Raw genomic sequence first — 24,077 nt, 5'->3', positions numbered from 1 at the left:
CTCCACAGGTCGGCATGCACGTGATCAGAAGATTCGAAAAAGAAGAAAAAAAAGTATGTGTAGGGTGCGCGTGGTGGATCTGTCAAGCGATAGTTATGGCCAGCTTAGCGGTCCAAGTGGCGGAGCAGAGGAATTTGCGGTATTTAGGTCCAAGTGGCGGAGCAGAGGAGTTTGCGGTATTTAGGTCCAAGTGGCGGAGCAGAGGAGTTTGCGGTATTTAGGCAGCCCTTTGCTGCCCAATCTGACCAGGCTAAAGCTATTACAAAAGCTATTACAAAAGCTATTGGGGTGTTTAAAGTTATGGCTGAACTGTCCCAGGCATCTTCTGTTGCCTTAACTACTACAAATGGGTGTAGCAATGGAAAGCTACGTGACCGTGACAGCTCATTATATCACAGCAGAGTGCGATAGAATGAGCGGTATGTATTATTGTAGGGTCTAACTTACAATATAAAGCACCTTGAGGCAACTGTTGTTGTGATTTGGTGTTTTATAAATACAATTGAATTGAATTGAATTTAGTGGTAGATACAAAGCCCTGTACTGCCCTATATTGTACCATATTTTTTTAAATAATTGAGTGGAATGAGTGTTGAGTTGAATGTTTTTAACAGACAAAAAATAATTCAATAAGTAAATGTTAAATTTATGTCTTTTTTCTTTTTTTGCTGATCCAAAAATCCGATCCGTGACTTAAAACCGTGCACCACTAGTACATACAGTATATTTGAGGTTTTGAGTAGTATAACACATAGACTGTGCCTGCAGGGACAGAGTTGAATTTTATTTGAATTTACGTCCACCAGAAATACAAATGACCTAATAATTGCTCAACAGCTTCATCTATGAAATTTATGTTTGATTCCTGCAAAAACAGCATAAAATGAGAAAACAGATGCAAAACAATAAAAAAAGGAGGGAACAGAGACGGTTGCAGAGAAACCGAAACAATGAGAAACTGACATACAGAAAACAATTAACGCAGTTGCAGCAGAGTGCTTCTAGTTTTTCATACACTGCTTTTGTATTTTCACTTAGTTTCTGTGAAATAAACAATGACATGGTGTAATAATGATGAAGACCAGATGATTTTTCTTTATGTTCTTATATGTAAAAACTAAACATTTAAAAAAAAGTGTGTGTACCTAGCATGCAAAAATATACAATTCATGATTATATGTTCTGTAGTTATATGGTTATTTCTGTCTTATGTACAAAGAGAAACCCCAAGAAGTTGATTCTGTTTATCTGGACGCAGCGTTTTCAGCGGGAGAAACATTCTTCTTCAGTCTCAGCTGAATGCAGGTTTCCCCAAATTTATACACAGTAAATCTGCATAATGAATGAAACTAGCACCACTGACGATCATTAATATGCAAATTGTCATGACCACTGATCAGTGACGATTGGTCATGAGTACCATTCACAGATAGACATCTTTCACCATCTTACAATGCTGTGATTGCAGGTCACGGCTGAAATACACACAGTTACATAAAACAGATCAAATTCATGACCTCACGAGTTATTTTTTGTACCCCATCTGCCATACTTTATTGACCTTTCTTTAACAAGGTTACATGCATAATCTCATGCAGCTTGTTCTCCACTGATAGATGTCTTGCTGTTGCTGTTCACATACACGGGACACCAGTGTTGCTTTCTGATTGGAATGTTTCAGGATCTGAGGATGGAAGAACCAGACTGACCAGAGTCTTTAATGTGTTTTTCCAACTCTACTCCAACTTTACTATATTTTTAGGACAGTACACAAACTGGGGTCTTCTTTCAATTCACTCTGGGACCCAAGTGCACTTCCAGGCCTGTCATACAAAAACTAATACAGGCAGTGTATTAGTAGCAAAGCCAGTGGAGGAATTTGGCTCACTGACTGTAGAGTGGTGTGTTTTTGCCCCCTTCCTAATTTCCTATTTTTTCAGATCCACATTTTAAATGAAATGTGTTTATTAGTTAATAATTGGTTGGGCCACCATTAATAGAAACAACTGCAATCAAGCATTTGCAACAACTAGCAATGAGTCTTTTACAGCGCTGTGAAGGAATTTTGGGCCACTCATCTTTGGAGAATTTTCATAATTCAGCCACAATGGGGTCTTTTGTGACCTCCTGAATGAATTTTAGCTCCACTCTTGAGGTAATTTTGGTCGGCTAGTCACTCCTGGGAAGCTCACCACTGTTCCAGGTTTTCCCTATTTGTGTATAATGACCCTGACTGTGGATCGCTGGAGTCCCAAAGCCTTAGAAATGGCTTGTAACCCTTTCCAGACTAACAGATGTCAGTGATTTTGTTTCTCAGGTGTTATTTTAGATCGTGGCATGATGTGTTGATTTTTGAGGTCTTCTAGCCTGTTTCACTTTGTCAGTCAGGTTCTATTTAACTGATTACTTGATTCACCAATTCTACCAGTAATCAGGCCAGAGTGTCAAACTGAACTGAGCTTTCCAAAAAATGTAGTTATTCACAGTTAATTCATCTGTGAATAACTCTTTAACAAGAGGGGCAATAATTTTTTCACACAGGACCAGGGAGGTTTGGATAACCTTTCTGCATTAATCTATGAAATCGTCATTTAAAAACTGCATTTTATATTTACTTTGGTTATGTTTGTCTAATCTTAAATTTTTTTGCTGATCTGAAACATGTGACTGTGATAAATATTCAAAACTTAAGGTAATATGAAAGGAGGCTTACACTTTTTCACATGTATGTGCTGCTTCTCACATACATGAAAAGAAGATTAAAATAATATTTTCATGTGTGTTCTATGTAACAAGGCATCACACCAAGTTCGTGATTCTGCAGACTTCAGAACTTGCAGTAAACTTTTTATTATGTTTATTGTTCTTTCTACATATTAGATTTTTAGAGTGGAAATTTTATGAGAAGTTACATTTGGTTTATCTATTTTTAAAAACATTGATTCCAATAAGTGTGTGTGTGCATGTGTGTGTGTGTGGACAGCATCTACAATAAGCATGATTTGGAGGTAACAAGTGTGTAAACCAAACAACAATAATAAAAACAAACAAACAAACAGGCTGTGGACAGACATGATTTCTATTGTTAAGAAACATGATTTCTCATTTTATATTTCCAAATAAACAACACTGTGTATATGGCTTCTAAGTCCCAACTGGTTCCTTCTCTGGACATATGACACTTGAGACTCTGTACGGTAATTGTCATCGGGATCACTTGAGGACCACTATGTCTCTGCTGTATCTATTTCAGCTTCAGCTACACAGCAGACTTAATCCTACACCATGATCCCTCAGCAAGGCCTCTAACAGCAATGCTGGCTGTGATGTTTACATATGACATGAGGGTCACTGCTTACAAATTAGTCCCTTTGGGTGTATCGTTGGCTCTCTTCTCAGTGGCCCTTGGCTAACTCCTAACCAAGCATCCGAGGCCTTAGTAGGTCTGTCAGTCTTATAAAAGCTGCACTAGCCGGTCTGTCAGTGCCTCAACGATGGCCTGACTCGGGTTAACATTTGTAGTAAGCACCTGCTCTAATTTTGACCATTGGCATAAATTCTTAAGTCATAATAGAGAACGTTGTTTCAGTTTCAGAACTCCAGTGACTCTCAAAACGTCTTGTTGATGAAACAGCTTATCTCTCAGGCATTAGATGTACTCAGAGGAGCAAACCTAAAAATGTCACTCATTTTATGTCAGTGGTATTCATCTATCCAGTTTCCCATGGTAAGAACAAAATGTAATGTCAGCTCAACAGTAATATTGGCAAGTAAGTTTTAGTCAGCAATACACCCATAATTCATCCTGATTTCAAATGGCATGCTAATGCTGACTAGCCTGTTATTCACCAAGTGGCTTTCTGAGCCTGTATTTTTCTGCAATTACAAACTCTGTTTAAACAATCTTGGTATCAAAATAAAGCTAATATTTGTGAGATTTCATCAGAGGTGTAAATATTACAGCAAATGTTACTAGATCAAAGTTACAGAGGCTGGAATAAAGAAAAAGTAAGTATAATTTATTTTTGGATTTTACTGCACATAAACAGTTTGAAAATATGCTTCGGTTCACATTTAACTCCAGAAAAAAAGGAATCAACATATCGACATTATCTGTGAAGAGATTAACGCTCCTGAAGTGAAACAGTCAAAGACTGCAGCACTTTTAATGAATAGAAAGCCAGGCTTTTTGCAGTTTGCTACATTTTGGCAATATATGTCAGTTGAAATTTATTGAACAGCAGAAATGATTTAACTTTATTTACATGCCTAAAATGTTTGTTTTTTGAACAAACTTTTTTTTTTTTTTTTTTTTTTTGGCCTGTCCCGTTTGGCTCTTTTGCCATCAGAATTGTTGTCTAAAGGCAAAGAAAGATGCCCAACGGATTTACTTTACCAAATTGATCATCCCAGCCTTGCCGTAATGGTCCATTTGATTCACCTTTTATTGGTTTATTTTATTTTCACTTACTGAATACGGGACAGACTTGACTGGGGGAAAGAAGGGGAGAAAGAAAGAGGGAAAGAGAAACAGCTGAGAAGAGGGACGGGGGAGAAGGGCAAAAGACAAAAACCAACAGAACGGGCAGAGAAAAAAAAATGCATATATCGATCACCTGGGTCACCTGCTGAGAAAGAAAAAAGAAAACAAGCAGAAGAGAACAAGAGTAATAGAATAAACAACATCACAATGATATATGGGAATATGACAGTAAATACTAAATATTAAACATTATTGTGCAGCACATAAGATCAACAGAACACAGTGTGCTTTGAGGTAGGAGCCAAAAAGGGTGTAGTTTGTGGGTGTGATCAACCGTGTGTACACCTGTGAGCATGGACGCGCTTGTTTTTTGTTTTTTAAAAGGTTCCTTCATGTAATAATCTGCTAGAGGGTGTGGGGGGGCCACAGCCCTGTCCTCCAGGGCATGAAGCAGGTATGGAGGAGATCAAAACTCCAGACATCCAGAGGCCCCCAGAACACAAGAGACCAAGGAAGACCAACAGAGGGGCAGCCGCGCCACTGTCCCAGAAAGAGCTGAGGAGAGTCCCAGATGAGGGCTCACTCAGCAGCCGCGGAGCAGAAGCCAGGGGGAGTTGCAGTGACGCGCCCGTGAGCTCCGCCGGCAGCCAGCTGCGCCTGAGTGACCGAGCCCCAGGCCCCGATAAGCGGCCGCCAAGGAGTGAGCCGGTGTGTACCTGGACGCCCATCCCCGGACACAAAGAACCACCAACGCACCGATGTCTGAGGGGGTCCGCCACTGGCAGGGGAAGTGGTGGTGGGGGGAGATAGACCTCCAAACCTTGGAGGGCCTGAGATGTCCCCAGAGAGGTGGCGCCTGACACCCAACCTGACATATAGACACAGACATACAGGCACACACAGATACAAACATCCATTCCCACCCTCATGCTCTCATATGCACTTACTCCACACTCAACCAACGTGGAGACAGACATAAAGAGACGTTGTACACACGATCACACTCCCCAAGCGTACTCTACAAACCGGGTCTAGGTGCCCCCGCCCCTGGAGGGGGGAACTGCACCCAGACCCAGGTGGTGTTTCCCTTTTCCCTGCGGTGGGGAGAGGCAGACCGCCCCGACTCCGCAGCAGCAGGAAGGCTCCACACTCCAGACCGCAGTCGGACGGCCAACTCCTCCTCCTAGTCCTAGCCCCCCTGCTCCAGCAGGTCACAGAGAACGGGGGTGAGAGTGAACAAACTTTTCTGAATCAGTTTCTGAATCAGTGTGTTGATTTTTTTGACAAATGTGCCAGGCTTTGACTAGTTTGCTGCTTTCACTGTGTTTGGAGGTTGTAGAAATGGTTAATATGAGCTCTTAGCTGAGATTCAGAGGTTAACGGGACTTTTATTACCAAGCTCTTGTTACAGCCAAATAAACAAGATCTCACCCCTTTTTGCCCCTGGCACCGGAGGTGCTGGGGCTCAAGAGGCTAGTCTTAAAACAAAATGTACAAAATGTAGCTAAACAGACTGAAAGATCACCCACCTGACACTCACAACAGTCACAACCTTAATTATTCTTAAGTTTAAGAAAAATAAACAAATTGGGTGACTTATAGAAAAATGTGTTCTGTGAACAGTTGTCATGACTGTGAAAATTAGCCCTAAATTAGCTGCAGAAAAAAAAGCTACAACCATGAGAAGAAATAAACACAAAAGATAATAAATGACTACTTTAAGATTATTATCACAGACTTAGACTGCATTATGTTAAAAAGTGCTGCTTTGCAATGAGGCACATCTGGCGAGGGAAAGCTGTGTGTTTACAGCTTAAAAATATTTGCATTTTCACTGGACTGTGAGTGGAAACATGGTGGCTGATTGGCTGGCAGATTGTTTTCACTTTTGACATATTTTCAATTAATCAAATAAGCGCTGTTCGTGGTCATGCTCCTGACGATTTCTGGGGTTTTGACACTCTGGACTACAGACAGACACCTAACTCTCCTCACCAATGATACGAGAATTTTGCATTTGCATCTGTTTTATATCTCTGTTCAGCTCTGTTCAAATTTTGGTTAAATTGAAAGTGTATGTCTTCGAACGGTCAGCAGGGAGCAGCAGTAGCAGTGCACAAGGAGACAACATCAGAAGGTGAGGTTTTGTTTTTTATGAGCAGAGAGCCTGAAGTTCTTGATGCAAATCAATTAGGTAGAAATAACTTACAAAAGCAAAAATAATAATAATAATTTGTTCAAATAATATCTCTAATGATAAGTAAAATTATCAGTGTAAAGTAAAAAAGTGTTAAAGGTGTTACTGCTTTTTATATTTCCAAACTAAAATATGATCTTAATGATGTACAGTATGTAAATGACACTAAGCTAAAGATTTGTTTAGGGAAAAATAGACAAGAAAAAACGAATGAAAGACTTAATGACTCACCAGTACAACTGAAGTCTTCCATCTCATTTTCTTTGTCAATGACATCTTCATGTTTCCCACCTTCAAACTCCAGTTCTTTCCCAGGCAGCATTCTTACTGAAAGGTTACAGCATTTCACATTTACTCATACAGTACATAACAACAGCTGTCTCACCAATGCACAGTGCTAATGTACCAGTGAGGTAACAAGGAGCACAAGAGCAGGAAAAACACAGCACAAGAACAGGTGTGCTTAATTTTTCTCTTCTGTATTTACATTTTCAATCAAGCAATGTTTGGTTGAGCTGATGGGCTGCTCGTTCAGTCAGCAGCAGTGATGGTGATATTTGAAATGCCTGTAAAGACTGCCCTCTTGTGGCAGTCTGCAACACCCTTTTTGGTTTTAAACTTGGAATATAAAGTATGATCTCATGTTCAATCGGGATCTTTACACTTTTTAAGGTTTTCAATTAAAAGTGAGACAAGCCATGTGTGTAAGTTGTGTAATAAATACACTCACATGAAGCTCTGGAGCTCCTGGCTCTCTTGACACAAAATCGTACAAATACAAAAGTCAAGATCACTACAAGAAGAAATCTCACACCCATGATAATAGGTGCTATGGATATAGAGGAAAGTGGTGGCAGCAGTGGTGGTGTGGGAGTCCATTTTTCATAGCCTGAAATCACACACAGCCAGTTTATTATTTTTTCTGGATTCAGTCACAGTGAGTTTCAGTCATAATTTATCTGTATCACACTGATCAAAGTAAGTCAGCTCAGATTTACAGAATACAAAAAGTGTCTTTCTGTCAAAAACAAGTAATTGATTGATGGATTCATGGTTTATCTTACCTTCACAAAATATTGTAGCTGAAGAAACTTTTCCACAGGAACGTTGTTTGACGGCGTACTTGACGTCCATGGTAACATCAGTGAACTCCAGTGTTGTTTCTAAGTTGACCTTGAATCAAATTTAAACTTTTTCACATTTAGAGATACAGCCAGAATAAAAGACACTGAAATTTCTCTGGCAGTAAAAAACAGGCCGGACTGAAGCAACACACAGCAGAAGTCACTAGAAGTCCAGACCAAAAGTATTGGGACATTCAATTTCTTTTATATTTCTGCAAACTTTGTGTCAGCAAAGTGTCCAGAAAGTTTTTAACTTCAAACATTTGGTCAATTTGTGTTTATTCAGATACAAGTCTCATGCATTTCTTTCCATTTTATAAACCTAAATATTTAAAATGTGAGATTCCAGTCTTCATTATTAGATTAAGCTGAGACACAGAGCCAGGAAACTGTCCATGATTTTGGTTTGTAGAATATGAGACAAATCAGTGACCGATTCAAGACGTAAAATGGAGAGGTTTACCTGTTTGATTTCCGTAGAGCCGCTATGGGTCTCATTAATTTCTTTACAGAGCTTTGTCTCTAACACTGGGGAACGATTAAATGGACATACTCTTTCCCACTTATCTCGATAATTGACTTCAAGGACACCTCCATGTTTTTCAGTCGTGCGGAACTTTACACTTTCTGTAAAAGCAAAGAAACTGTGTTTAAAGAAGAAAACAAGCTCATCCACTTCTGTCTGACAAATATGATGTTAGAGATGGTCACCTTAGCTTTAGCAAAATCACTAGGAGCAAAGCAAGCACCTGTCATCACTCTGCATTTATTAAAGTTTAAGTGTAAAACATGTGTTCAACATATTTTTAAAAGATTTTCAATAAATAACTCAGATTTCTTATATCTTATAATGAGCTTGACAATGTCATTTTTATTTTAAAGAAATAATCTTCTGTTTTATAAAATAAATACCTAAAAATTACCCCAAGATAATAAATTAAAATACTACCAGAATTAAGAGAGGACATACATGTATGTACTGTATATAGGGATGAGTTTATGGAAAGAGAGGTGTATGGACTCACACTTACCACTACAAGTAATGAACACCACATTTGTGTCACACTTTCCTTTAGTCCTCCTGCACTGGCCAATGATGGAATGGTACTTTTCACAGCTGACATGGTAAATGTTACCTGAACCCTTTGATGGAGCTTTGGATTCAATAAAGACAGCATTGCCACAAAGGTTTTCTTGGCAAACTTTGTGTGCATAGGATAGATCCCAGTTACTAGCACACACTGGAACGCCATCTATCCTCACTTCCCCACGGCAGCCCTGTGAAATGCTGACACTGGGCTCCTCTGGGAAGGAAAGCAATAAACACTGCAGTCAAGTATTGATAAAGACATAAAGCACTGAGGTAGAAATGATCAGTTAATCTTCTCTGCACTGCAAAGTCAAAATATGAAGCACAAGTCCATAATCAAATAGTTCATTTAACACTTTTAGCTTTGGTTTGTTACTTTATCCAGTGTATCTGGAATAATTCTCCTTCACACTCCGAGTGTCTTGTTTCACTCTTCAGTGTTTCCAGTGCAAATGTAAAAAGTCTGTGATCATTTAAGATCAGTCCTGCTGATATAAATCTTACTTTTGCATTCAATAAAGACAGGCTCCTTCCTTGAGGGTGTGGATTTATTTTCACATTCCCAAATGCTTCCTGGATTTTCACCACAGCTGAAGCTTTTGTTCCAAAAAGAATCTATTTCAATTGTCTGGGGGTGGATTTTATTTGTTGATTTGTATCCACCACAGTCCATATTCTGGCAAAGCTTTTCCTTCTCAGTTTCATTGAAGTTTTCTCTGGAAACAGCACCGAGTCCCTGTCTCCAGTGAACCAACACTGTTCCACTACAGGCCTTTTTGTCAGGTACCATCGTCCTCCATTCTGAGACAGACAAGAGAAATAAAAAGTTCACAAAACATGATGTAACCAACAGGATCTGAATGATATAAATAACACACTCTGCACACAGAAATGACATTATGATCCTGCATCAACTTAAAGTTTTACACTTTTGAAGTTTAGCTACCCTTCTGACTGCTGTGTAAATAAAATGATTTTATAGAGTGATAACAAAGAGATGACAACTGATGACAGCGATATTTCTATAACCATCAGACTGCACAGGCCAGCTGTTTCCAGCTGATTCCAGACATTAAGTGAGTCAGACTGTGTGGCAGAGCCATACTGGTGACATGGACAACAAGCAGAAAAGAAAAGAGTAAAACTGAGTAGAACAAATATCATTAATGGAGGTGAGGATGTTAACATTCTACCCTTTATTGCACTAACAGTAACCTTTGAAGGCGAGCATGTCAAAGTTTGAAAGCAGCATTATTTTTATCTCAACATTTTTCTGAAATACAAACTAGTCTCAGTTTGTTTCAATTTCAATTCAGTTTCAAAGCCTTTATTTTAAAATTAGGCTGAAGGAGCAAAGAATAATTCAGAAACTGCTGACACAAAGATCATTATACACACCAGAGCATCGGAGGCCACTGTGTTTGCAGGCAGCTGTAGAAGCAGTAATACTGCTGCATGCAGATAATGGACTGTTAGCATTTGCAATGCAGTTTAGGTTTGAAATGGCTAATTTCTCTGCTGGTGCAGGTCCAAAGTAGGGAAGAGTCTCCACAGCATCACCACATTTAAGCTCCTGACAGATGGTGTTTCCATTGTTAGTGTCTTTGAGAGCATCCTCGCACACAGGGATCCACTTCCCCTCATACTCCACCTCTACGTTTCCAAAGCATTTGTAACTGGGAATGCTAAATCTGGGCTTGACCCTACCTGGAAGAAAACAAAACAAAAATAATAATACCATATATTTATAATAGTCTTATTTTATTTTTAATTAGAATTTTAAGCAACAAGAACTATCATCATCTTAGTGTAAAGAATTTCAGTCTGATAGCTTCAGAAAGATTTATATTTGCTTCTTTAACACAAATGAGCTTAATTATAAAAACAGTATTTAAAAAGATATTTTTAAAACATTTGAAGGAACATTTAAAAACAGACTTATGTCTTTTTGTTTGTTTTTTACATTCTGTTATCCTGTAACTTAGTTACTGAAGAATCAACAAACCAATAAAACTGGCACTTTTTTCCAAAGGGTCCAAATCAGTTGAAAATGAAACTTTTTAAAAAGCAAGTTATGACATTTATTATATTTTTGTAATATAAAATTACTTTTAAAAAAACAATTACCTGAGCAAACAACATAGGCTGGTTTTTGTTTACAGGACTTATCATTGTCCTGGTTTTTGACAAAGATGCTCTGTGTCAGGTCAGTAGTCTGATTTGTCGGGTGTAAACTCTTAAAGAGGATATCACCATCTTTGGGACTGTTGTGGGCTTTTATGGGCGTCCCACAGTTCAGCTTTTCACACAGCTTCACAGACTTGTCTTCTGTCCAGGTGTCTCCACACATATCTCCTTCTTTCTCTTCTACACGAATCCTGACTTTTCCCCAGCAGCTGTTCGTCAACCTCATCTTAATATTTCCTGTTGTGACATGAAAAAGTTAAATTTAAGAGGAAACTAGTATCAGCAGATATTTCACAACTTCTTAGACCAAGCTAGGTTTCAGAAAAAATAGAAAATAGTAGAAATTTGATTGAGAGAAAACAAGGAGGTGAATGTACATCTATGGACATTAAAAGGTAAAGTCTGTTATAAATAAATTGTCTCTTCTGAGTGGATCACATTACAACTAGTGACACAATAAATCAATTCCATATTGACGTCAGTCTTAGTTTTATACTTTAACTCATTCATATTTCACATTACCTGAACATTTCACATAGGCAGTAGAATTATGGTGGTCAGGAGGCAGAGGTGTAGTTTGGTTACACTCAAAAAGAGAGTTTTCTCTGGATGAGCAGCTAAAAGAGTTTTTCCAAACTTTATTAATCATATCAGCCCTAGAATTGAAAGAAAAGTTTGCAGCGTTCCCACAATGCATCTGCTGACACACTGTGTCTGCAGACTCTTGGTTCCATGTCTCTTTAGACCCAGAGAGCCAGTAGATTTCTCTGCCATGCTCTATCCCCACGTGACCAGAACAGGTTCCACTTAAAAACACCACCTTGTGACCTGATGGACACAAAGAGAGAAACATGATATACAGTAAGTGGCTGTGCAGGTCGTCTACCTGTTGAAAGGTCATTCGTTCATGTGTGAATGTTAGACAAAGCCCTTAGACACAGGATTAAAGCACTGCATGAATGTGTGCTTGTGACTGGGTTAATTGGGCTTGTAGTAAAAAGCGCTTTGACTTTAAAATGCTGAATGTGTTTGCTGATAGCTGAGCAGAATAATGATTCTCTACTACTTTCAGCAAAACACACTCTGGGTGCTCTAAAGGAGTAGAAAAGCATTATATATATGTATGAGCACCAGCTAGTTTTTGTTTGCAGTGTAGGTGCTGCATTCTGGACCAGCTAAACACGAGCTAAAGAGGACCGAGAGGTGCATGTGACAAGTGAGTCACAGTACTCAAGACAACAGAAAATTAAAGCGTGCAATAAAAGTTCCACAAAGCTAAGTGTCAGTAAGGGTCTGAAATTTGTGATGTTTCCTAATTAAATGAGAGAAATAGACTGGGTGAGCGTTGAGATGTGAGATTCAAATTTCAAATCAGTACCAAAAATGATACGAAGGCTCTTAAATGATGATTCGGTTTTACTGTAACAACTGACAACCTCAGATTTTTTAGAATTAAGGTGAAGGAAATTTAAAGACATTAAAAGCAATGAAGAATGCTTGTTATTTATTCCTGTTGTCTTACTATTTATATTTTATTTCTGCACACTTGACGAGGAGCCCCCACAATTTTGTGGTAAATTTACAATGACAATAAAAGACTATTCTATTCTATTCTATTGGCCAAGGTGTGAGTGGCTGGTAAACACTCCACTATTGGGAAAACATTGTTTTGTCTGTAATTAGTCTGCTAATCTACTGACAAAGACATTTGGCACCCAAAAAAGCCTAATGACTTTTTCACAAAAGACCAGTGATGGGAATAAAGGCGTTACAAGTAACGGCGTTACTAACGGCGTTACTTTTTTCAGTAACGAGTAATCTAACTAATTACTATTCCAATCGTTACAACGCCGTTACAGTTACTAAGAAGAAAACGCGGTCCGTTACTATTTTTCAACAAACAGACAGTTGAAGCTGTCTTCAGCTTACCGCATCTTATATCAGTTGCATGGAAGTAGCTGTAAGTAATCTGGACGCTACAGCTTTAAGCAGCTGCGCGCGCTCCCGCGGACGGTAATCACGATCGCTGTCTAGCACAACACCTGGAGCTAAGGGGGCAAAACAATCACATGAGTGCTGCTGTTTGACTGAGGAAGAATAAAGTAGTCGTGGTAAGCCAATCACATGACCACTTAAAGACAAAGCAACAAGGTGATATATACCAGTTTTTAAATTGTGTTGATAGGCCACGTAAAACCAGAGTCATGATAAACAATATATACGTGGCGTTTTTTCCTGAATAGTTTTGTCACGTTTACTGTCTAAGGACAGCGTTAGCAAGCACTCTCTGCTTATGAGCAAAAACAAAAACAAAAAAACAAAAACAGAGGTTTTAGGAGTGACGGCGAGAGAGAGAGATTTGTGACATTTAGTGTGTTTGGAGTGTGTAGTTAATGTGTTGTCTTGTGTAGTTAGTGTGTAGTGTTGTGGATAGTTTTGTGTTGTGTGTCAGAACAATGAGGCGACTGCTGTCTCCAGGTAGAAACAGGAGTGATACACCTGCTGCTGTCAGACCTGCAGGTATCAGGCTGTGATGTTCTCCTTTATAGTGGACAGAAATATTTGGAGTGGCACAAATAATTTGTGTGGCATCTTATTGAAGGCAGAACAGCTGATTGTTATGTAAATAGTTTGAAATTGTTATTTAAAAAGTCAAGGTAAATGGATGCAAATAACTTTGTTGTTTGCAAAACTTGTGCATAGAATTTTAAAATTGACAATTTATATTTGCATTTAAAGTTATGAAATCTGATTCATTAAACATGTTTGTGGTTGTTACAGTAAAAAATATAACTTTTTCTACTCTGATTTTATGTTTTTTTGTCTGATTTTAGATCAATTGTGTTAATACAGCATGTCAAAATGAAAACATAACTGTAAATTCAGACACGTGAGGCTGTGCTGAAAACAATGATACCAAACAAGGCAAAGTAAATAGTTTTTAAGGTGAAATGTAGAGGAAACATCAAAAGTAGTCAAAATTGGCCAATTATACCGTGGACCAACACTGCAAAAAGACAAATTGTTTATTTGGGTTTCTAGTTGGATTTTCACAGGTAAGTGTATTTAGACCTTAGACTTGATGATTTAATAAATAGAAGCATGTAACTAAGCAGAGGGAAAAAACACTTTTTTCTTCTGACTGACATCAATGAATGAAAATGTCTTTTTCCTGGTTCTAGCATTTTATTATATTTCAGTATGTTTACTTTGGGAAAGCACTATCATTTGTGACACATGTGTAATTACTTATAACAGTTATACACAGCAACAAGGTCAAAGGGCACGTGACACTCACCCTCACAGGTGATTCCAGCTGCTTCCGCTTCCCGATCCGAAAATTGGTTGTTTGAGTTTTCTGTTAAACACTCAGATATCTTTGATATCTTCTTATTTCTCGGACACGTTATTGACAGGAAGCTACCAGAACCCTGACTGAATTTTTCAGTTTTGCCTTTTTCCCCACATTGCAGTTGTTTGCAGACAGCTGCTAATTGAGCGTCTGTCCATTCTTTTGCAGGAACTTTCTTCCACTGGCCCTCATGCTTTATCTCCAATCTTCCAGCACATCTTCCAGGACCATCTGCCAGTTTCACCTCCACACTGCCTGTACCACGACAATAAGAGATTTATCAGCCACGAAACACAAAAAGAATAAATACATTAAATTAAACTCTTACTGAACACATTTTGGGAAAAATATAATCAGAATTTAACAATGTCACAATTTCACTGAATGAAGTAACTCATTTTCTCTCTCGACATAGAATTTATTGCAGGATTTAAAATCCCATTATAAAAGCAGACAAAGGCCATCAGCAGCCACTCTGTACATTTCCACTGCTGTATCTCACCTGAACACACCACATAAGGTTGGTTTGAACACTGGATGTTCTTGCCATGCTGAGCCTGACAGTGCCACAGTGAGGACTCACTGCCTTTGCAGCTCACATGGTCCATTATCCCTCCTGAATTCTGATGTTCTTCAGTATAAATCAGCTAGAACAAAGCATTTATGAGTTTATGTTATTTCATTGATAATCATCCAGTATTAATGGTGCACGTTAGTACACTTATCACAATAAATCCAGTAGCACTGCTGTATGGACAGTTTCTGATACATGAACGCTCAGTATCCATGTATCAGAACAACAGGTAACTTATGGTGACTAAACTTGAAAACTCACTTCCCCACATCCAAGCTCCTTGCAGACCAATTCAGCTTCAGTTTTAGTCCAGGAGGAGGCACACACAGGATTAACTGAATCATTCACTTCAATATTAACTGTACCATAGCACTTGCTGTCTTTGCCAGAGTGCTTCAGAACTACTTTAACTTTATCTGAGAGAGAGAGAGAGAGAGAGAGAGAGAGAGAGAGAGAGAGCAGTTTCACAGTGTGAAGTGTTTGCTTGGAAGTTGTTTGTGTTGGAATATAGATGTGTTGAATTACCTGTGCATGTCACATTAAGGTTTTTGTTTGGGCTGAGAGAGTTACCGCAGTGCATTTGCTGGCACACATCAAAATCAAAGTTGTCCTGTTGAACAGGTACCCAGTTGTTATTTTCTTCTTTTTCCAGCTGTCCAGAACACACATTTGACTGGTTTCCTTTGAGCTGCAGTCTCGTATGACCTGTTCATAAAAACACTTTCTGAATTCACCACCATATTTAATATTTAACAGTTTTTATCACTGCTGTAACTCACCTGAACACACACACACACACACACACACACACACACACACGCACGCACGCACACACACACACACACACACACACAGGGAGATTTCACTTTAAACATTTTAAAGATTTCAAAGATATTTTAAAGATTTTTAATTTAAAATAATGCTATTAATTAATAATATTACTACTATTCAAAGTTAAAGAAACTAAATTAACTTGCCTTGTGAGATCACCAGCTCAATGTGAGTGAGGCGGAGAAGGGGGAGCAGGAACCACATCATCACCACAGCTTATGACTTGAGAGTGAGGCAGACAAATGATATGTTCAACCTTATATTCCCGTGGCTTCACCCACAAAAAAGGAAATGAGCAGAATATGCGCCAAAGTCAGACTCACAAATGTTAACTTAGATTGAAAGAAAACACAAGTGCTCTAATTTCTTATACAGCACCTTTTTATGTTAAACTTAAACTCACTCTGATGCTGTAACACTGAGAAAATGTGTAAACATATCAACAGTAAATCACACTACTGATTTTATGAGAATGTGAAATTTAATTTACTGATAAACTGTAAATTCAACCTTTAATAGCTGATTCAATAGCTGTTTTTTTAAATTAATAATTTTAAAAGAAATGCTAACAGACTGATTTAACTCCAGTTCAACTGCTGATAGGATGCCTGACCCAGCACTGTTCCAAGCAGTCATTTCCTGCATTCATAATTCCGTTATTTGTGACAATTCTGCAACACCACAAGCTGAAATGCAGCCCCAAGCTACGACAGAGCATCCACTATTTTTATAAATGGCTTTGGACACTCACTGCTGTTCCCTCTTGATCTCGTCTGTACATACTAATTACAATTTGTCACTGATATTTGCGCTGTGCTGCATTTTTTCCTATTTCTTGGGAACACAGTAAATCATTTTTAGGCCTGCATCATCATCATCAGAATCTCTTTGTTGCTGCAAAAATAAAAATTTTTTCCCCTGTGTCATTTTCCTACTTTATTTTACATGCAGATAAAGAAATGGGAACAGAACACATGTTTTTGCCACATGCTGCTACTAACATCCTGTCTAAAGGTACCAACCTTTCTGTTATATGTTGATCCGACAGTCGTTCATTCTTTGAGTTAGGTGCATTGGTTATGTTTGAATGATTTATACGTCAAGGTTAAGTGGTTTAATACAGCAAAGGAGCATTGTCAAGCTTACATATTATAACTCACTCTAAATTATTTTACATGTGTCTGTGGCCTCTCTTAATTCCTGTCACTAAGACACACTAACCAAACTTAAAAGAAAATGTAATAAAAATCTGAATATAAATAAACTAATGGTAAAGTAATAAAATGTTGGACCTCAGTTGGTGACTTTTTCAATGCATGGTCCCTGAAAAAAAGTTGTTTTGTAATAGTTTTTGTGAAAATCTGATTATTACAGGAGAACATTCTGAGAATTTATTCTCACATCTAGAGATGGCACGATACCACTTTTTTATGTCCGATACCGATTCCGATATCATAAATTTGGATATCTGCCGATACCGATATGAATCCGATATAGTGTTTTTTAATCAACAAAACTGTTTTTTTTTTAAATATCTTGCTGCATTTTGTATAAGTTCATACTCAAGTTTAAAACAACAACTACACTAAAGCTATTCTGTTATACCTGTATGCAAAAAAAAAAAAATTTCATAGTTCAGCAATACTGATCAATCTAATAAACTTAAACCTACACCATCCTCCCTATTCTGGTATTTTAAAGAGTACTTAGCGTAAATATTAAGCAACCTAACTAATAGGGTTCCAACTCCCAGGAACAACAAAAATAAATAAATAAAAAATAGGGAACCACCCCTCACGCTCCACCTCATGATGCTTAATCGACGTAATCAACCTTAATTTGATGCAGTGTGAAAAAAAAAATGCACAGAAATCAATAATTTTTCAAGAAATATTAAATAGATTCAACATCTTTCTTCAACAAAATTGCAGACTGCACAGATGGTACCTTCCCAAAGGAAAAAGTACTATATTAGACTTAATAGTTACTATATACAGTAATTGACTTCTATTCATTTTACATCAAATTAAAACTTTGGGTGTCAGATAATTATTTACTAAAAGCTAAACATTTTAAATGAGAATAAGAAAGAAAAGTATGTCTTTGTGCCCTCTTTTCCCTGTTAATGCCCTATCGGCCCCCCTGGCTAAACTTTGCTAGATCCGCCCCTGCACAGTTACCAGCCGTCAGCTACAAAAGATCCTCGAGTAGAAAGTAATAATAAATACATTCTAACAACAGCTTATCAAGCGCTGCTGTTGTTCAGCCGCTGGTTTCCTCTTTCTGGTGCAAAGTGGGCCAAAAACAAACCAGAGAGACGGAGTCGCGACAGAAAAGCCGATCAGCTGATCATTAAGCAGTTTCATGATTGAAGTAGCAGCAAGAAGAGGCAGTCGCTTGTTAAGCTTTACGCAGGAATGCTTTACAAACATTCAGAGATGGACTTACACACTTGCTTTACTTCTCTCGGGGATAACTTTGTCGGAGATGAAATGCCGGGTTGCTAGCGAAGCTCCACATGCTATCCAGACCACCGACAGGTCACAAATGCCACAGCCGCTCTATCACGTGATGCATACTGCTCCGACGTGCTAACGTTCTGAGGTGAGTTACGCGTGTTGCAAGTTTTATGAGGTGCTTTCGTGATATTTAATGGATCGGATTACATTTTTTATTTTTCTCCGATATCCGATCCAGTAATTTAGGTCAGTATCGGACCGATACCGATACGTAATATCGGATCGGTCCATCTCTACTCACATCTAAGTATAAGATTCACACAGAGGCAACTTGACCACATTTATCGGGGACCTGATCAGAAATGAAGCATAAGTATCACCATCAACTCCAGACTAGCTTAAAAGAAATAAAGCCACAAACCTCTGGGTTGCATTTCTGAAACCAGATCGTTTATCTAGGCAGGAAACAGTGATCACATATGCTTCTGCTTCAGATATATTCTCAGGAGAAAATCAGCTCCCAACTGTGTTTAAAGGTGTGTATTTAAAAAAAAATAGATGTATGCTTTCATGTGTTTTAAATATTTACTTAAACAGTAAATTCATGAATTTTACTGTATCAAACTGAATACAAAATTAAAGGGCATGCTACCCACCAAACAAGACTCTCGGGGTGCACAAACAAACCCTGTTGTAGGTCAATGCACACTATGGAAACACACACTGTTCCACAAGACTGTGCGACTTTTTCAAGAACTCAGAAGAAGACAAATGCAATGGGTTATGCATCGGGGCATGTGAAACACACCAGCGAGTCAACTTATGGGTGGCTCAAAAAATGTTATATTATTATTCAGTAATGTGTCAGATTTCATAGCAATTCTATATGTAATTAACACATGAGCATGCCCTGCAGCCAGGATAGCAGACAATGATTTTTTTTTTTTGGTTTGTTTTTGTTTTTTGCTAAATAATGATGGCAGCAAAACTGTGTGCAAAATCGTGTTAAACAGCATTACAGACACCAGGACTCTTCAACCACATCCAGAAAAGACAGCCAAGATCTTAAACTAGATGCAAAAACATGACAACATATTTGCAAAAAAAATTAAGATATATATATGAAAAAAAAAACCACATTTCATAAGATGAAGTTTGGAAAATATTAAATGATAACGCCCATGATGTAATTTAACCTTTACAAAAACATTTGGAATTTGGCCAGGAAACCAGTAGTGGAGGCAAGACAAATTAGAAGGACATGGGACAGCTCAGCTTTACTTAGCTGGAGGTCAACATCAGTGGTGGAGATCCTCTGGTGCCTTGTGAAAAACAACAACAAAAACCGAGCTTTATTTGTCACCTAGACAATCATACACAGCTGCAGGTATAGTCACGCCATTCCAAGGATTGATTTTTAGCATGGGAGGTCTAGCCAGGACACTGTGCTGGAAATTGAACTTGCGATTTCCACTCCAAAGGTGTGTAGTGTGTTTGTACACACTACGCACCTTTGGTGTAGTGTTACCACTACACTGAGGTCAGCATGTCTGGAGGACATTCTATGGAGGCTTGTGTTGGCAGAGGTGCCAGGACACCCCTGTAGCTTGGCTGGGGAGTGACATTGGCCGGGGGACCCTCTGAAGGCCAGTGACAAAGAAGACAGGACCCCTTTGGAGCCTCAGCAAGTGATCAGCAATGTAGGCAGAGAACTTGTAATTGGATATAGATGGAGTCACATGCGCTCAGATTCAGGTTGTTTGGTATACCTATCTAAGTAGTATATCTGAAAGTTTTATGTTTGTGCATCTACAGATGGGAACTTGTCTGTGTGTAAAAAAGATTTGTTTTTGCAAAAAAACATTTACACGAGTTTCAATTTTTTTTTGTTAAAGTCTGGTTACAGATACAAAGCAAAAAACTACGTGTAAAACTTTGCGCTCAGGTTTCCTCACTGCACGTGGATTTCAACTTACAAGTACAAATTTTGACCCGATTTTTCTTCCTTTAAGCTGATTGGTCAATGTAATGTCAATCACAAATTTAACAATCCAATCAGAGAACAGATGGGTTTGGCTGTTGGAGGGGTCCTCTACGGAGCTTCAGGTCCTGGAAGGGTAATACAGTTTGAAGCTGGAAGATCTCTATATAAATCTCTATATAAATATCCCATAGAAGCTAGGTCCACTAACTTTCAGTAGCTGCTGAAAGGATAAAGTTTTGGTATATCAGTGGTTAGAAATAGCATTATTACTTTAGGATTAGGGAACCTGAGTGCACATAGTTTTTTGCTTTGTATCTGCAACCAGACCTTAACAAAAAAAATTGTAACTCGTGTAAATATTTTTTACAAACACATAACTTTTTTTACACACACAAATTCTCATCTGTAGATGCACAAACATAAAACATAAACATAAAACTTTCAGAAATTTTGGTTTACAAGGTTACAAAACTCAGTACACAAATTCAACATTTGATTTACAAGTACAAAAAATTTATGACCACAATTTCAGACTAAGGTTATGTGTGCATGGCGTGCATTGCAACTTAAATGAACTACTATAAACACTTGAAACTGTCTGTAAAGAGATTTCATGCACACTTAGTCAATGACGGCTAAATAATATTGGGTTTACAAAAACGTATATATTTGAAACATTCCTGGTTGTGTTGATGAAGGAGAATATCTGGCAGGGTTGGATGTGGGTTTACACTTGATGAAAAGGTTTGAGAAACACAGTTAAAACAAGAGGTTTATTTGGTCTTTTTTATGTAACAAATTTTACCTCAAGTCATCTGAGCATGCTTTGGATTCCACTAAATGCATGTGAAAATGTTTACTCAGAACCCACATCCACCCCAAACACGTAAACCACAGACACATAATGTCTTCCCCTCCTCCAGTGCACAAAATGTACCCAACTTACGCACACAGGAACACACGTACACACAGAGTAACCAATGAGAAGGCTGAGAAATATTTTGGTTTTTTATGTGGTTTTGAATGTGGATGCAGATGTTTAAGATCTCAGTTAATATAGGAACTCATGAGATTACAACAAGAAAAACAAAACAAGTTTGAAAAAAAACCCCTAAATATATATTGGTCCAGTGGCACCATAGTGTAGTAGCTTACACATTTGTTTAACAAGTAATACATCTGTCATTTGGTTACATTAATATTAACTTACTAAATGTTGGTTTAAAATTGAAGTGTCATGGTCTGCGGTGGGTGGCTGGAATTTCCATAAGGCTCCTGAACTGACCTGGGATCCGCCCCTGGGCAGGGCCAACTCCAGCTCCTGCACACCTGGAGCCTATTGCAGGCAATCAAGCCAGAGGGATTTAAACCACACGTTGATGTTCATTCACTGCCAGTTCGTCATCAACACATGTTGGTAACAGGCCTTATACCTCAAGTTCTTGCTGTGATCTACTTGTTAACTCTCTTGTGCTGCAGTTGCTGGATTCATCTTGGCTCATGCTCCACCTCCGGACTCAGGATACCAAGCAATCATTCTGAAAATCTCTCTATGCCTCACCTGCCTGCCCTCCTGCCATTAGTGATGGGCAGATGAAGCTTCATGAAGCACTGAAGCTTTTCATCCAATTGGTTCACCCCAACGCGAAGCTTCATGAAGCTTCATTTGCTCTAGCAGGACACCTACTGGACGTAAAAATAATAGCTGGCATGAATTTGAAGAGTGTGGCATTTTGCACACAGCCTGTAAATGTCAACAACAAAAGGAGTGTGTAAAACATGTATATTGTAGTGATGGCAGTATACTGTGTATATTTATAGTGGCAGTATGGGAAATGATTATTTGGAAATGCTTGAAATGGAAATGATCATTTACTGTGAGGTGAAGTGTGGTTGGGGTGTGGACAGTAGTTGTGCTTTTGTAACGTTGAGGTATGGACAGCTACACACTGAGGCCTCAGTCCTGCCTGTTCACATTTTATTCTGTAAAAACTAAATTTTCACTGCTTTTACGACCTTTTTAGTGGGGAGAACATAGCTAGGATTTAATGATTTAACAAATCTTTTGAATCCTTTGTCCTCCACAATGCTAAATGGCTGGGAGTCCTCAATCACCATGCTGACCAGGTCTTCATCTATTTGAGATTGTTCTCCTGAGGAAAGACAATAAAGATAAAGCACAAATATAAATATCACACACGTAACTTATAACAGTTGTATAATATTGTTATATCATTTAGTAACATTACTGCATCCTATATTATCATTGCATTTGATGGCTCACCTGGTCTTGCTCCACAATCGGTGTCCCCCTTATTCTCATGCAAAGCTCTGTAGTGCCTAAGCATGGATGAGGTGTTGTTGTTATATCCCAGCTCCCTGGCACATAGCAAACACTTCACCTTGTACAAAAGTCAAGACAGCTCAACATAAATTGTATTGCACCATCAGTATCATGGAAATACATCTTCTGTAGAAATTTACCTTGTTGGGAGGAATAAGATCAAAATGTTCCCACACAGGGGAGGACATCCTCCTCTTCTTAGCTGGCTCCATTCTCTCCTGACTTTCTCTCCTCACTCTCATAAACCTCCAAACGGTCTCCAAACTCTCACTAACCGCAACTCTCCATCAAACACCCACATTTTTGAATGTAGTCTGAGGGGTTTATATCGCTGTCATATCTCGCGGCAAAGTTCGAACCACTTCATGAACCAGTCACGTGGTACAGCCGGGCAGCGAGGCTTCGGACGTCATCATTTTCAGCTCCTCCCATAAATGAAGCAAGCCTCGATACGCGCTTCGCGGAAACGCCCCCTCCATTACTCGACACACGCTCCGAAGCCTCGATACAGAACGTCCCATCACTACCTGCCATCACACTCCATCTGAAGCCCCGGATCTCAGGCCAGCCTTTCCACGCCACTCAGCCTCCCCTGGATTCTCATCACCCCCCCTCTCAACACTCCCTGTCCCCTACTGCAAGTAAGAATTGCTACTCTTACAACTGGCCACTTCAGAGCTGCCTCCACTACCTCGCTAACTCCTCTATCTTCTCTCTTCAGTGTGACTGTTCCCTGCTCAGCTCCACTCCGCATCTCAGGCCTCATTCCCTCGCCCTAGCCACGTTCCCCGGGCCACACCTCGTCAAACTCCACGTCTTATTGTTTTTTTTGTCTTTGCTACGTTTTCTTTTTTGCACTTTAGCCTAATAAATTGTTACATCATCTGCTGTCTCTGCTCTGGGTTTCTGCACCTGAGTCCTGTTCAGTACAGGCCACTTGGCCCCGTGACATGAAGAAGACATCAGTCCATCGTTTGAATGTCGCTCAGCATATTTCACATTAATATTGAAAGATAAGGACCCAACAATTACACAGAGAAAACCCCAACAATCAAACGATCCCCTAAAAGCAAGCACTTTGGTTACGGTGGGAAGGAAAAATTCTTTTTTAACAGAAAGAAACCTCTGGCAGAACCAGGGTCAGCGACATAGCTGGACTGGCCATCGGGCATGGTAATTTTTCGTTTTAAATGGACCAATGTTTTGTTGTTGTCTTTTTTTCCGTAACCGTGTAAACAGTGAAAGGTGGCGGATTGGATAGATGCTGGCAGACGTGTAAAAATAACTCAATTGTTTGGTAGTGGCTATGGTGGAGCTTTCACAGATTCAGTAAACTTAGCAAGTGGTGGAGGCCAGCAGGTGGATGGGGGAAAGGGGAGGCGGAGGTGGAGAGACCCAAGGCGGCCGCAGGTCCGACTGTCAGGTGAAATGAGCTTCAGGTAAGAAGTTATG

General features: G+C 39.0%; 1 protein-coding gene across 1 annotated transcript; it reads right to left on the bottom strand.

Annotated features, from left to right (window-relative positions):
• Nucleotides 1–3,454: 3,454 nt before the first annotated feature.
• On the bottom strand, nt 3,455–16,042 carry LOC146681459 (scavenger receptor cysteine-rich type 1 protein M130-like). The gene is made up of 15 exons (XM_085448775.1): nt 15,985–16,042; nt 15,533–15,712; nt 15,269–15,423; nt 14,936–15,080; nt 14,380–14,688; nt 11,604–11,909; nt 11,022–11,318; nt 10,293–10,601; nt 9,399–9,695; nt 8,836–9,108; nt 8,268–8,431; nt 7,745–7,853; nt 7,411–7,569; nt 6,912–7,007; nt 3,455–3,534 (listed from the first exon to the last, which is right to left on the bottom strand). Exons 1-15 carry the CDS (start codon nt 16,040–16,042, stop codon nt 3,455–3,457), a joined length of 2,937 nt encoding a protein of 978 aa, XP_085304901.1.
• Between the last annotated feature and the right edge of the window lie 8,035 nt (nt 16,043–24,077).

This window comes from Copadichromis virginalis, linkage group LG23, assembly GCF_057382275.1.
Source record: "Copadichromis virginalis isolate Kocher_CV1m ecotype Utaka linkage group LG23, C_Virginalis_male_GT1.1, whole genome shotgun sequence".
Lineage (NCBI taxonomy): Eukaryota > Metazoa > Chordata > Actinopteri > Cichliformes > Cichlidae > Copadichromis > Copadichromis virginalis.
Note: the sequence above shows the minus strand (reverse complement) of the source record. Positions and strands in the feature narration are given on the sequence as shown.

Coding starts and splice junctions, on each gene's coding strand:
- LOC146681459 (XM_085448775.1), bottom strand. CDS start 16,042: ATGTGGTTCCTGCTCCCCCTTCTCCGCCTCACTCACATTGAGCTGGTG. Junction 15,424..15,532: donor CCTTAATGTGACATGCACAG/GTAATTCAACAC, acceptor TCTCTCTCTCAG/ATAAAGTTAAAGTAGTTCTG. Junction 7,570..7,744: donor AGCTACAATATTTTGTGAAG/GTAAGATAAACC, acceptor GTGTGATTTCAG/GCTATGAAAAATGGACTCCC.